This window comes from Peromyscus californicus, unplaced genomic scaffold, assembly GCF_007827085.1.
Source record: "Peromyscus californicus insignis strain IS unplaced genomic scaffold, ASM782708v3 Scaffold_23__1_contigs__length_62951481, whole genome shotgun sequence".
Taxonomy (NCBI): Eukaryota; Metazoa; Chordata; class Mammalia; order Rodentia; family Cricetidae; genus Peromyscus; species Peromyscus californicus.
In genome coordinates this window covers 54,041,845-54,055,311 of record NW_026294534.1, presented here as the reverse complement: position 1 = coordinate 54,055,311, position 13,467 = coordinate 54,041,845, and the positions used below count along the sequence as shown (strand labels likewise).

Here is a 13,467-nt window from a genome sequence, read left to right as displayed (position 1 = left end):
TAATATTTTATGATGAGGAAAATAGGTTATTTATTGGGGCTTCTTTGTGGTTCCGTTGTCTAGGTTTGCTCTATGCCGTGGGGGGTTACGATGGAGCTTCCCGCCAGTGTCTCAGCACAGTAGAATGCTATAATGCCACTGCAAACGAGTGGACCTACATAGCCGAAATGAGCACCAGGCGGAGTGGAGCGGGTAAGTAGAAGCCCGGTCAGCAACCGAGGGGAAATACTGATGGGCGTCTGCGCATGGGGTTTGAAAATGCGTGTGGCTTTTACTGGCTCTCCTAAGTGCTTTTAAGCGGCAGTGATAAATAGCACGTCCACACATTTTTACAGAGTAAAAGGCTCCGAGTGCTGAAAAGCTCCTCTGCATTAGTTACATAATGTCATTTTGTCATTCCTTTGAGGTTTTGGTTTTTTGCAAGTGCTTCTTTGGAAGTTGTTCAGTAAGCAGGTCTTTTCATGGCTGTTTCTTTCACAGTGTAAGCTTTCGCAGACTGAACGCTTCGAAGGGTTGCTTGTGAGGGGATTTTGTTAAAGGGCTTTGCGTCTGTCCCTCCTGTTTGACTTTCTTCTCTTATTAGAGTAACGGTTCTTCCCAAGGTCCTTCCCAGTCCATTCCCTTCTGCTTCTGCAGTGGTGGGCTTTCCCGATAGTGTCCATCCCACGAGTTAGGACTTCAGAGTTTCATCTGAAGCCGTCTGTGTCTGCTGCACTGTCCTGCAAGGTTCTTGCCTGCTCTGCTCTACTGTAATTTGCTTGGTTGTGTTTTATAGGTGTTGGCGTCCTAAACAACTTATTATATGCTGTAGGAGGTCATGATGGTCCTTTAGTACGAAAAAGTGTGGAAGTATATGACCCCACCACCAACGCCTGGAGGCAGGTTGCAGATATGAACATGTGCAGAAGAAATGCAGGTATCTGTTGAACCCAAGGTTATGCCGTCCATGCTGCATTTTTAGAGACGTTTTCCTAGTTTCCCCTGCCTATTTTCCATTGTTCATTTGATAATTTCATTCCCTGATAGTCTTTGAGGGTTTCCAGTGCAAAAGCTTATTTAGGAAGCCCTTAAAAGTGAACACCTGGACTGGAGCACAGCTCAGTGCAGTGAACACCTGGACTGGAGCACAGCTCAGTGCAGTGAACACCTGGGCTGGAGCACAGCTTGGTGCAGTGAACACCTGGGTTAGAGCACAGCTCAGTGCAGTGAACACCTGGACTGGAGCACAGCTCAGTGCAGTGAACACCTAGACTGGAGCACAGCTCGGTGTAGTGAACACCTGGGCTGGAGCACAGCTCGGTGCAGTGAACACCTGGGCTGGAGCACAGCTCGGTGCAGTGAACATCTGGGCTGGAGCACAGCTTGGTGCAGTGAACACCTGGGCTGGAGCACAGCTCGGTGCAGTGAACACCTGGGCTGGAGCACAGCTCGGTGCAGTGAACACCTGGGCTGGAGCACAGCTCGGTGCAGTGAACACCTGGGCTGGAGCACAGCTCAGTGCAGTGGTACAACACTTGCCTCACGTGTATAAGACCCAGGGTTTGGTCCCTAGCACCACCAAATTCTTTTTTTTTTTAACAATTTAAGAATCCAGATATGGTGGCTCATATCCGTAATCCTAGCATTTGGGGTGCTGAAGCAGGAGGATTGCTGTGGGTTTGAGGATATGTAGAGGGTTCCAGGACAGCTTGGGCCCTGTCTCAAAACAGACAAACACATAAAAGGCGTATTTGGTAGAATGCTTGCCTAGTGTTTGTGAGGCCCAGGGTTCCATCGCTAGGGCCACATAAGTCAGGCGTTGTGGTCAGTGCTTTTAACCTAAGCAGTTCAGTGATGAAGGTGGTAGCAGGAGACTCAGAAGTCCAAGGTCATTGTCTGTGTGTGTGTGTGTGTGTGTGTGTGCACATGCGTGTGCACAAGCACACTGCAGTGTGATGCCTTGCCTGGTATCTAGAATAAAGCATGTTGTTTCTATACTTTGGAGACCTTATATTCTGTAGCAGCTTTTGGTGATGTTTGTAGACTGTTGAGATTGCTGGTAGACCCCTCTTAATTTGATACTTGAATTCACTCATTTTCAATGTAAACATTTTTGAATGCCTGTCACATATCACATGCTAGTGAGCTCAGTTCTTAGTGAATCGGCCCAGTTGGGTAAACATCAACAGCAGGTAGAAGCTACTTGAACCAGATGTAATGGAGCACACCTGTAACACCAGCACTGGGAGGTAGAGGTGAGAGGATCTTGGGTTCCAGCCAGTCTGGACTATGTAACAAGACTTTTATAAACAAATCAAATTATTATCTGTATCTTGGGGGGAAAGTCTGAAGAGCTTGTCCTGATTTAATGTAGTTCGGGATTCATAAAGAAACCTGTAGCCACAACAAAAATAACTTTAATGCCGAGGTCTTCGAGGTCAGAGTCACGTTTTTCCCAGACATTTTGAGAAAAGGGTTTAGCTGCAAGTGCGTTTCACATTGTCTAAACATCAGACTTACATAATCCAAGATGTTATAGGCCAGTTACACCATGTGGCTGCTTGATGCAATTAAAAAAAAAAAACACAGTAGACGTAAACTGTATGGGGCTGCTGCCTGGGCGACTCTCCATTGTTTACGGTACATGTATCTCTGATGCGTAGAAGGATATTCTTCAAAATAACTATAAAATACATAAAGTAGTAGCACGGCTATGTACCACGAAGCATCATGTGTGCAGTGTTTTCACACAGAGGGCGGTGCTGTAGGTGTGTTTACACCAGCATTACCAGACACGTGCTACCGTGTCGGGCTAGCTGCCCCAGGCTACAGCATCATCGATGGTAGGAATTCCCCATCTCTGTTATACTCTCACGGGATCAGCACTCTATAGCCAGCCCGTGCCTGAGCTGAACTTACATGGCATATGACTGTACTTAAACGATTCCTGAGAGGGAGATGCCAGTCCTCTGCCCTCCCCATAGTCTAAATTCCTGGTGATTGCCAAGGTTTGCCGTGTACGGTTGAATTTCGTTGCTAGATGCACTCCCTAAAAAAATGCTTTTGGTTTGTTTGTTTTGTTTTCTTTGTGGCCCGAGGGGAACACAAAGTACAGGACAGGAAGGACTGTCCATAGCAGAGCAGAATTTATAATTAACTATTCGGCCCGTGCACTTTACCCGGTCGGTTGCATTTGGTAAGATACGACAAGTGTTTCAGCAAGAGATAATCTGGAGGCATTGCAGCACCCCATGCTTGATCCAGGGTGTGCGTATTCGGCATTAGAAATGTTGGGTAACCTTCAGTCTGTGTTTCTCAGCATCTGATAAGCTCTGTCCAGACTCTTTCCTTAATCTAGGATAAAGGCCTTCTCCAGGCACTTCTGGGGAAGAGAGGGCTCATCTGGCAAAGAGGGGGAAGGGCATGTGCTAATTACTCATGGGGAAAGATGAGGGTACCACAGGAGTTTGAGTTAGCAACCAGTTTACAAGCCAGATCTCAGAAGTTTTCATAAGCGTGGTAAAATATATAAAAAAAAAATCTAGGCATGGTAGCACATCCCTGTAATCCCAGCACTGGGGAGATGAAGGAAAAAAAAAAAATCTTGCATCCCAGGCTGCTCTGTGTGACAGACCCAAACGGCCAAGTGCCTGAGGGAAGTCTGTCTTTTTGGCAAGGTGGTTTGGTTCCCAGCTGCCTAAAGGACTGGTGTGACTCAGTGCATTAATGAACTTACGACATTAGAAGGGATGGCCGTCCTGCTCGAGTGGGTGCAGAAACTGGCCTGCTCCGCAGTGGGGTGCTCTTTCACCTGGGAGTCCCTCGTAGGTCTGTGGAGGGGCTCCGCAAGCATAGCCCTGAGCTCACTGGGCCATTCAGGCCTCTTGGATGTCCTCACCATCAATTGTTGTCTGTCAGTGAGTTAGCATGGACTCAAGTACACATGCAGACCTCGAGGAACTTGTATGTGGCTTCTGCTTCTAAGTATTTTGAACTGTTTGAAAGCAGTGTGGGTTTGACCCTTGGGAAAAGACTAGACTGGTAAAACAGTTGAGTCTGAGCAGAAGAGAGAAAGAAGGCTCACTCCATGTTAGTGTAGTTTTGAATATGCATTTTTTGAATAATTATTTTGGAAATTTCAGACAGTTGTGTGTTCGAGGCTAGGTCTCACTGCAGACCAGGTTAGCCCAACTTTGCTATTCTCCTGGACTCAAGTGCTGGGAGCTCAGGTATGTGTATGATAGCATGCCTGACTTAGGTTCTTTACTTAAAAATAATTGAGTTGACTTAACAAAAATTTCATTTTATGTGTGTGGGTGTTTTGCCTGCATGTGTGCCTGTACACCACTGGTATGTCTGGTACCTGTGGAGGCCAGAAGAGCGCATAGGATCCCCTGGAACTGGAGTTACAGACAGCTGTTATCACAGCTGCCATGCAGGAGCTGGGAATTGAACCCAGGTCCTCTGGGAGAGCAGCCAGTGCTCTTAACGGCCGAGCCACCTCTCCAGCCCTAAACAAAATGAAGTTGAGCCGGGCGGTGGTGGCGCACGCCTTTAATCCCAGCACTCGGGAGGCAGAGCCAGGCGGATCTCTGTGAGTTCGAGGCCAGCCTGGTCTCCAAAGCGAGTTCCAGGAAAGGCGCAAAGCTACACAGAGAAACCCTGTCTCGAAAAACCAAAAAAAAAAAAAAAAAAACAAAAAAAACCAAAATGAAGTTGAAATACAGTGTTTACCTCTGAAGTTTTCTTTTTAAAAAATCTATAGTAAATAATTCTATGAATATTCAAATATATAGATGCTTTTTTTGTTCCTCATTTTAAATAACTCCCGGTGATGAAAGATTAGATAAACGTGGTTTTACACACGTGGAAATTGTGCAACCATTAAGATTATGCAGATCAATATTGCTTTGGAGAAATGTTCAAGGTATGGTGTTTGTCAGACTAAGTAGATTATGTAAGCCAGGCTCACACGGGCAGCGCCACCACTCACAATGGGGTTACCATGACTCTAGTCCCGTCTGAGCTACAGAGTGAATTTGAGGCCATTCTGGCTGGGCTACAGAGTGAGACCTTATCTCAAAAAGAGAAGAAAAAGTAATTTAGGTGTGATGGTGCAGTCCTGTAATCCTGCCTATTATGAGGTGGAGACAGAATCGGGAGTTAAAATCACATGGCTACATAATGAGTTCAAGGTAAATTGAGACCCTGCCGTCTCTGAAGAATAAAGTAAAATTTGTGTTACCTGTTTGGGGTTAAGAAAAGTGTGTGTGTTGTCTGTAGTAGAGATCAATATTTTAAAAGTTGTTCTAGAAGCTTTTGAACTTTCGAAAAGCCAAATAAAAGTTACTCTAGTAACCAAATAAATAGTGCTGCTTTTCCCACCTCCTCTTTTAAAGGCAGGGGTTCAGTTTGTCGCCCGGGTTGCCCGGGAACCATCTTCCCGCCTCAGCCTCCAGAGTGCTAGGATTACAGCATAAGCCACCATTCTCTTTTTCTTTGGCAATGCCCGAGATTAAACCCAGCACCTCCTACATACGCGGAAAGTGCTCTGCTACTGAACTACAACCCCAGATCCATTTAGAGAAAACAAAATAACTTAGCTATCCGATGTAAAACTTGAATTGCGAATCATTTGCCTTCTAGGCAGCTGCTCTACCACTGAGCTATATAGCCCTGGCACTCATGTCAACCGTCTGTTAATAATATTTTCTTAGAGTTTTCTAAAAAGCTGACATTGAGAACCTTTTACCACTTTGACCGCGCCCCCCTCCTCCCTCCCTCCCTCCCTCCCGCCCTCCCTCTCTCCCTCCTCTTAATAAGGATTGAAATACCTTCTAACCTACCAGTGAAGCTGTTGTGGGGATTAAGTGAGTTAGTCATATCTAAAGCAGCTACTGCAGTAATGGTGCCCACGATAATGGCGCACAGTAGGAGCTTTGCTCATGCACAGAGTAGGTCTCACATGTCATCATCCCCTCCTCCGCCCCCTGTTATTGAGCATCACTTGTATCAGCTGAGAAAACATGTGGGGCTTGTTCATGCTCGCCTGAATGTTGAAAGTAACTGTTTTCTGTCTGCATAACTTTTCAAGGTGTGTGTGCAGTGAACGGTCTGTTATATGTTGTCGGAGGAGATGACGGTTCCTGTAACTTGGCTTCGGTAGAGTATTATAATCCCACAACAGATAAATGGACAGTGGTGTCCTCTTGTATGAGCACGGGGAGAAGCTATGCAGGTACGGTTACTTCGTTCTTTATCTCCTGGCGTACAGGTGACATCCTTGTGATGTAGCCCATTTTCTTGTAAGAAGGAAATCTTCTATATCGTGTGCTTGAACAGTGTACCTTCAATGTGTGTATTGACAGTGAAGCACAATCATTCTCATAATGTAATGCTTCAAATACCTAATCTACAGCTCAAAATATTTAATAAATTTCAATGATTAAAAGCAGTATATGGTGAAGAGCAGTTCACTATGCAGCAAGGCTTTAATTCCTTATCCAAGAAGTGTGACTAAGGGGCTAGCAAGAGCGTTCATCTGGCAAAGGCTCTAGCCAAGCCTGGTGACCTGAGTTCAGTCCCTGGGACCTCCACGATGGAAGGAGCAGAGTGACCCCCACAAGTTGTCTTCTTAGGTCTATACATGTGCTGTAACACATCCAAGTCATTAATTAGAAGCAAGTATGACCATGTCAGTGCATTGCCCGGGAGGCATGGTAGAAATGCCTTATTTCAATATACCATTGGTTGGAATAATGTAATTTCTGCCCCATTATCTTAAGAAGAAAAATTATAATAATCTTTAATATAATGAAGTCTTTACAACTACATATTATATATTTACTAATTTTGATGATGTTGTAAGTATCAGAATGTAACATACTTACTATTATACTTGAAGGGGGGGAATTCATTTTTACTAATTAATCATCACTGCTTTTTATCCGTCTTCCAAAAATGACACCATCACAGGAAACTATATAGCAGGATCTCAGGAATAAAATGATGCAGTATTAGGGAAAAAAATTTCCAACAACCTTCATTGAGTCATGACATAGAACAGCTATTGTGTATTTTAGGGTACATCTCTGTTGACACTCATACATACCCACAAGACCATCACCACAATCAAGATGATGGACATATCCACCCTCCAGCAGGTTTTCTGACCCTTCAAGTATTAGGTACAATTTGTTAGTTTCTGACTAGAGCAAATTCTCCTCAATAATATCTTCAAAGGAAAAAAAAAAAAGTTCTAGGCCAAGAAGTCTGATACAGAATTTATTCACATCTGAGTAGGCCTTTCACAGCCGTATATGTTAAAATGGTCCTGTAAGGGGCTGGAGAAATGGCTCAGTGTTAAGAGTGCTTGCTACTTTTACAAAGACCTCCAGCCCCCAGGACAGGCTAATCCCCTCTTCTGCAATCTTGGGGCACCTGAACTCACATGTTGCATGGAACCATACTCAGGCACACACATAGAAACATAATTAGGTGATGACAATAAGTCTTCTTTGTTTGTTTGTTTTTGAGACAGGGTTTCTCTGTGTAGCTTTGGCGCCTGAATAAGTCCTTTTTTTTTTTTTTAAAGAATAAACTTTATTTTAAAAAGAAGAAGAAGAAAATGATGAACACTGGAGGGATAGTGCAGCTGTTGAGAGCAGTTGTTGCATTTGCATGGGACCTAGGTTCAGTTCCCAGCACCCTTGTGGTGTGTTCACAACCATCCCTAACCCAGTACTGGGAGATCTCTGACTTCTGAGTTCACTAGGCATGCATGTGGTGCACATGCAGACAAAACACTCATGCACATAAAATAAAATAAACCAATCTACTTGTTTTATTTTATATGTGTGTGGTTGTTTTGCCTCCATGCATGTCTGCACGCTGCATGCCTGCCTGGTGTCCACATTGGCCAGGAGAGGGCACCAGATCCCCTGGAACTGGAGTTACAGATTGCTTTGATTCCCCCATGTGGGTGCTGGGAATTGAACCCAGGTCCTGCAGAAGAGCACTCAGTGCTCTTCACCACTGAGCCATCTCTCCAGCCTGAACAAATCTAATTTTTAAAACGTGGTGCTTGTCACCTGGAGGAAAAGGCACTCAGAAACTGCCACCGGGGGCTTTCGCAGTACAGAATTCTGGATTTTCTCAGAGGCACAGAACGTTGCCTGTGACATGTTTTGTTTCTTCATCCCTTCGTGCAGGGGTCACAGTTATTGATAAACCATTATGAGCCCCAGAGGATGTTTTCAGCGTACCTAGACATGAGAAACTGCCGTCGACAAGTATTTCTGAGGTGACTGAGAGCCTAGGGCTTCTCCACTTTACGTCTTCTGCACTTTACGTCTCAGCAGAGGACGAGACCCTCTGCCTTTAGAGGCCTCGGATCACGAAGATTATTTTTGGTAGAAGCACCGTGTAGGCTTTCTCTGCACCGAGCAGCCGCTGACTGACTTAACAAGAGACCCCGACCACAGCCCCTGCTCTGTGGTCTTTAGGCAGCAGTCGCTTTCATATAAACCCGTTCTTATCAGCCTCGAATGACTGCGGGATTATTTTGTGAAAGAGAATAAAGTTAACGTGTGTTCTTGTAAAATTAAGTTTTATCTTTATTCTTCCTCCTGAAAAATCTCTACTGGGAACAGAGACTCTTTGGACAGAATAAAATCTATGTAAGTATGCAACACAGTTGAGAGATGAACCTGTCTGCTTTTATAAATATCTTTGATTACATGAATATAATAAATTGTGTGCATATAAATGTGTGTCTATATGCTTTCCTTTAAATATGTTTGAAAAGATGTTTGAAACTTGATTATCTATTTATAATTGGCACAGTACTTTGAATTCTGCCAGTACTACATTGTAAAACAGAGTTGTATTTTTTGATATTTAACAATGCTTAACACTTAAAAACGCCACTTCTGAGGAATGAACATGGTGTAACACACTTTAAGATGTGTGATGCCAAACTTTTTTAAATAAAATATAAATTATGCTTATTTATTATTTTCTTCAGTTTAATCTTGGTCATGTTTTGGTGTGTGTTTTTAATTTTTTTTCTTAAAAGTAACACCTTTGGCATGAACATACCTGCAGGTTTTTGATGAATATAATGAATGTATGGAATTCAACTGAATTTGCATGGTCTTAAGAATTCTTTCTGTGTGTATAAATTTAGCTGCTATTAATGGAAGAGAAAGCTTTCTGTGAGTAACCATGTGTATTGAGCAGATAGTTTTTCTGAGATCTTCGATTAATCTCTTTAAAGATGACCAACATGTGTCTTTCTTGAATTATCTTTGAATAAAAGTTTGTATATTATTTGTTTCACAATGTCCTTGATTTTTTCCTGTGTGACTTGTTTGCCTGTTCTTTTTGCAAAACTTGGGTTCTCCAACTATATAGATGTATATAGTTTTTCATGTTTTTAACCAATCTGTATTTTTAGTTTTTTGCTAAAGTAACTTGTACTGTAAATCTATTAAAGCAATAACTGGTGTCCCCGGGAGTTGTTCTTGGAGAAAAAAATGACCTCAGCCATCAAAGTAAATGATTGGTTAACCTTAAACTTTTTATATTTCCTTGCTTTTTATCATCAACAGCACACAGATTAAAAAAAAAAAAAAGAGCAAGTAGCCTTGACAGAAGGGGGAACCCAGTTGAGAAGCAGCTGAGAACCTATTGCTTTGATAATAAATACAAAGAATTGGAGGATGGGAGTGGGGTGAAGTGCTGGACACAGCAGAACGGGTGGAATTGAAAGGAAGTAATAAGATCCTGTGGCTGTGGGTCAGGAGAGGAATCTTCAGGGTTAACTCACACTGTTGGCAAGTTATAATCACCAGGAAAAAAAAATTACAACATTTTTTGTAGTTGATACAAATTGTTCAAATGTAAACAGAGCCACATTACACAGTTGAAGTCTCCATTATAAAGGAAGATAGAATTTAATCAGAAAGGGTCTGTGCCCGCTTGATGAAACACGAATTTCCACATTAGCGCAGCCTCCCAGCATAGCCATTATTAGCAACCACGTCAGGGGTCGAATGACACTGGAACTCAGCCATTGCCCACAGCAGCAGCAAGAGAAGGATCCACACCTTCTCTTGCCCAGTCAGTTCCTATAAGGGAGAGATGGTTCTCTCTCTTCTCACAACACAGAATATCTCTGTGACTACGTGTGTGTGGAGTGCTGTCACACATTAGCAGTTCTCCGAAGGCTGTTTCCTGGGTAGCCAGTGGTTCAGTTCCACCCTGTCGGGAGACAGTGCCATATCCCACGAGGTGGAGGACTCAGTCCCACCAGCCTCCCCACCCCCACTGCGGATGCCAATCGCTGGTACTTCTTCCCAACTGACTAAAAGCAGACAGCAGTGACCCCCCCCCCCCCCTTGTGTGACATCTGTTTGCTAGGCTAGCTCACAAGATGGGAAGACATGTTCTGGTTTGCATGATTCTATGTATTTTTGAGTTAGGGTCTCAAATGCAGCCCCGCTGCCCTGGAACTTGCTGTGTAGACCAAGGTGGCCTTAAACTCCCCCCTGCCTTTGCCGCCTGAGCGCCAGGATTAAAGGTGTGCACCACCACCACACAAGGCTTACATTCTGGTTTCGTTTTAGAGATGTTCCGAAGCATGCAGACGAAGAGACATGCTGAGGTAAGGGGTGGAGCTTCCATGTCCTCAGAGCCACAACTCGATCATCACTGTCCCACCCACTCTAACAGGGCTTGCCTGATAGTCTCCTTCCCCTTACAGGTGGGGCTGGGAAGGTCCTCTAGTCATCCAGTCACAGGTGACCGGTGCCTTCCCGAGGGATCATGCCACCCTAAGTCATCTCATTAGCATAAATTGAGGAGTGAGCCAACTACTCACTTGGTAATCAGACTTATGCAGAAGGGACATAGGACATAGTGACAGAGATGGGACCAAGACCAAGTATATTTCATGTTCTACTTTTAAACTCCCAGTCCATCAAGCTTTACCTCGAGTTTTTAAAGTGTTTCTTAAAATGTGATCTCAGAGATTAAGTCCTTGGCTTGTCAAACAGCTCTTTGTCTTGGCTCATTCTTTCCTGCCTGCCAAGGTTTGTCAGTCGCTGGATTCCTAAGCGATGGTAGAAGACCCTGGACATGCCTCCCTGCCCTATTCCGACCGTCATCTTCCCAGTTTGAAATATCTTAGTTGGTTTTCTGCCTTGACTCTGACATGCAGAAGAATTCCCAGCATCTCTTTCTGTATAAGAAAGAGTTCAGAAGTTGAGGCTGAGAAGAACATAGGAGTTTTTCTAAGAAAGCAGCCCCCTTCCTCCCAAGTAAGTGTGTGGTCTCACCCCCTCAGCGAAGAAACTTCTCTTTCCAGCCCACAGGGAGCATTACAGAAAACCACAACTGGTCAAAATGCAGAAAACGCGTTCGTTTGTGTGGTTCTCAATCCCACAGTCCCGACGGTTACAACACAGCTCCAGCAGCTGAAGGTCAGGGATCATGGCAGAAGCGGTTGGAAAGATCGTAAGCGCCTGAAGAACAGGAAGTTTGCTCTAAGATTGTGTCTCTCCGAAAAGTGTCAGAGCAGCTGTACCCATGCAGTCTCATCAACATGGCTGCCCACACAGGACCTGAGCGAAGAAGATGACACCAGACAGGCTAACGAGACAGGGAAAGCTCAGGAAGCCTCAATGTTAGACAAAGAACTGTAGGCTACTAAGGAATGTGGAGAGCGAAAGAAAGTCTTCCCTAAGAAGACCGCCCCATCACCTAACTGGTTATCCAATACTAAGTGGTCACGCATACAAGTAACGTTATACAGACTGGTTATATAGTTTTATAGTTAGGAATGTGTAACAACATTAAAGAAAAAAGGCTATGAACGTGGGAGAGAACAAGAGGGGGTACATGGGAGGGGTTGGAAGTAGCAAAGGGAAGGGGAAAATAATGTAACTATAACTTTAAAAAGTATTTAAGAAGAAAAGAAAGCAGTCCCGGGCTTGAGGAAACTTCAAGGCCAGGCCTGTGTACTTGTTTCTCCAGGGAGCTCTGCTGCCTGCTGTTCTTGAATCCCGCTGAAAGCAGAGAGGGCCTGTGTGGATACAGTGGCCTGTGTGCTGCCAGACGACTTGGTTCTTTACCATTCCTTAAAACTCTGACCCCCTGCTGTGTAGCGTATAATAGCACTACCTAGCCACGTGCTAAGAATGCCTTATTTCAATTTACTCTTAAACAAATGGCAGTCTATAGACTTCCATGGCTGCTGGTGCCTCACTTTGGAGCAAAGGCTGTGAACCATTTTTTAGAGTCGGGTTTCTCCGAGTCTAAGCCTGGGCTGCTCCATGTTTTAAAGGAAAGTCTCAGTGTGGTGAACCCACAGACACTTGGTTTGTGACCTTATACTGTGTGTGCTACTTGTGAGTTTGAAGACATTTCTTAGGCTTTGACTCCTATTGTTGCAAAAATTAAGAAAATGAATACTGTTATATCACAGAATTTCATAGGATTTGAAATTTATTTTGAGCTTGAATCCCTTGATAGGTTGCATTTCACTGTGCCTACCCTTTGCTGTAGGGAAACAAGCCAAACGGATTGCCATATCTTCCCTTCTGTCCAGCTGCAAATCTCCAAGGTTTAAGATAATAGTTGGACCAGTTCATAGGGATACATATGGTTCAACTGACAACATCTCTTCTGGGATATGACTCTAAATCTGAACCCATAACCAATGTTTCCTGAGCACTTTTTGAACTGTGGCTTGATCCTCAGCACTGCATGCTAGGCAGGGGCTCTCCCTCCCAGCGTGCTGAATTTGATAACCGAACATACTTACCCAGGTGTCTACTGTTAACCAATGACAAGCCTGCTCAATCTGAGCCCACAGTTCCTGTTCGTACCGTACTTCACACACCACAGGCTTGGGCAGAGGAAAGAGTTGGGCTGCAGTACAGTCACGTTCACGGGCTCAGACAATAGGAGGCAGGAGAGCTGGAGATGGGATGGGCAAGCAACGCAGCTGAGCTGGGAGGAAGAGCTGCAGTGTGATACCCTAGACCATCCAATCCCTAGCCTCAGACCGCCTGGTGGAAAGTGTTGGCTGTGGGAGAGCAGCTCTGGTTATGCATCATAGTGGGAGGAAGCTTTGCTTTAAGGAGCACCTCAAAAATCTTCTATGAGACATACCTCACCTAACTCAGGCATCCTAAGAACAACACAGCTGTGACCTTGACCTCATAAGGTCCAGGTTCTATTGCTTTTCCTTTGAGGTGACCTTCCTGCCACCATTCTTTTTACAAAGAATATATGTGCTAAAGGTATCGAATACTTAGCCATGAGTTCAGGGTACACTGGACCCACAAGAAACACTTTTCAATGGAACTTGTTCTGGAGATAAAATCTGGGTTGGTAGGAAGGGGAGAGACGACTGACAGGTCCAGGCAGGAAGGGAAGGACAGTGGCATCCTTCATTCAGAAACTCTTAGGACAGCCTTCACA

General features: G+C 44.4%; 1 protein-coding gene across 3 annotated transcripts in view; it reads left to right on the top strand.

Annotated features, from left to right (window-relative positions):
• Klhl2 (kelch like family member 2) overlaps positions 1 to 9,309 on the top strand; it is a 112,221-nt gene extending 102,912 nt beyond the window's left edge. For all 3 annotated transcript variants that reach the window (XM_052752362.1, XM_052752361.1, XM_052752363.1), the window contains 4 exons: positions 64 to 192; positions 776 to 916; positions 6,074 to 6,217; positions 8,190 to 9,309. In XM_052752362.1, coding sequence (XP_052608322.1) covers positions 64 to 192; positions 776 to 916; positions 6,074 to 6,217; positions 8,190 to 8,218 — 443 coding nt within the window. In that variant the 3' untranslated portion in view covers positions 8,219 to 9,309. The remainder of the gene's footprint in view (positions 1 to 63; positions 193 to 775; positions 917 to 6,073; positions 6,218 to 8,189) is intronic.
• The last annotated feature ends 4,158 nt before the right edge of the window (positions 9,310 to 13,467 follow it).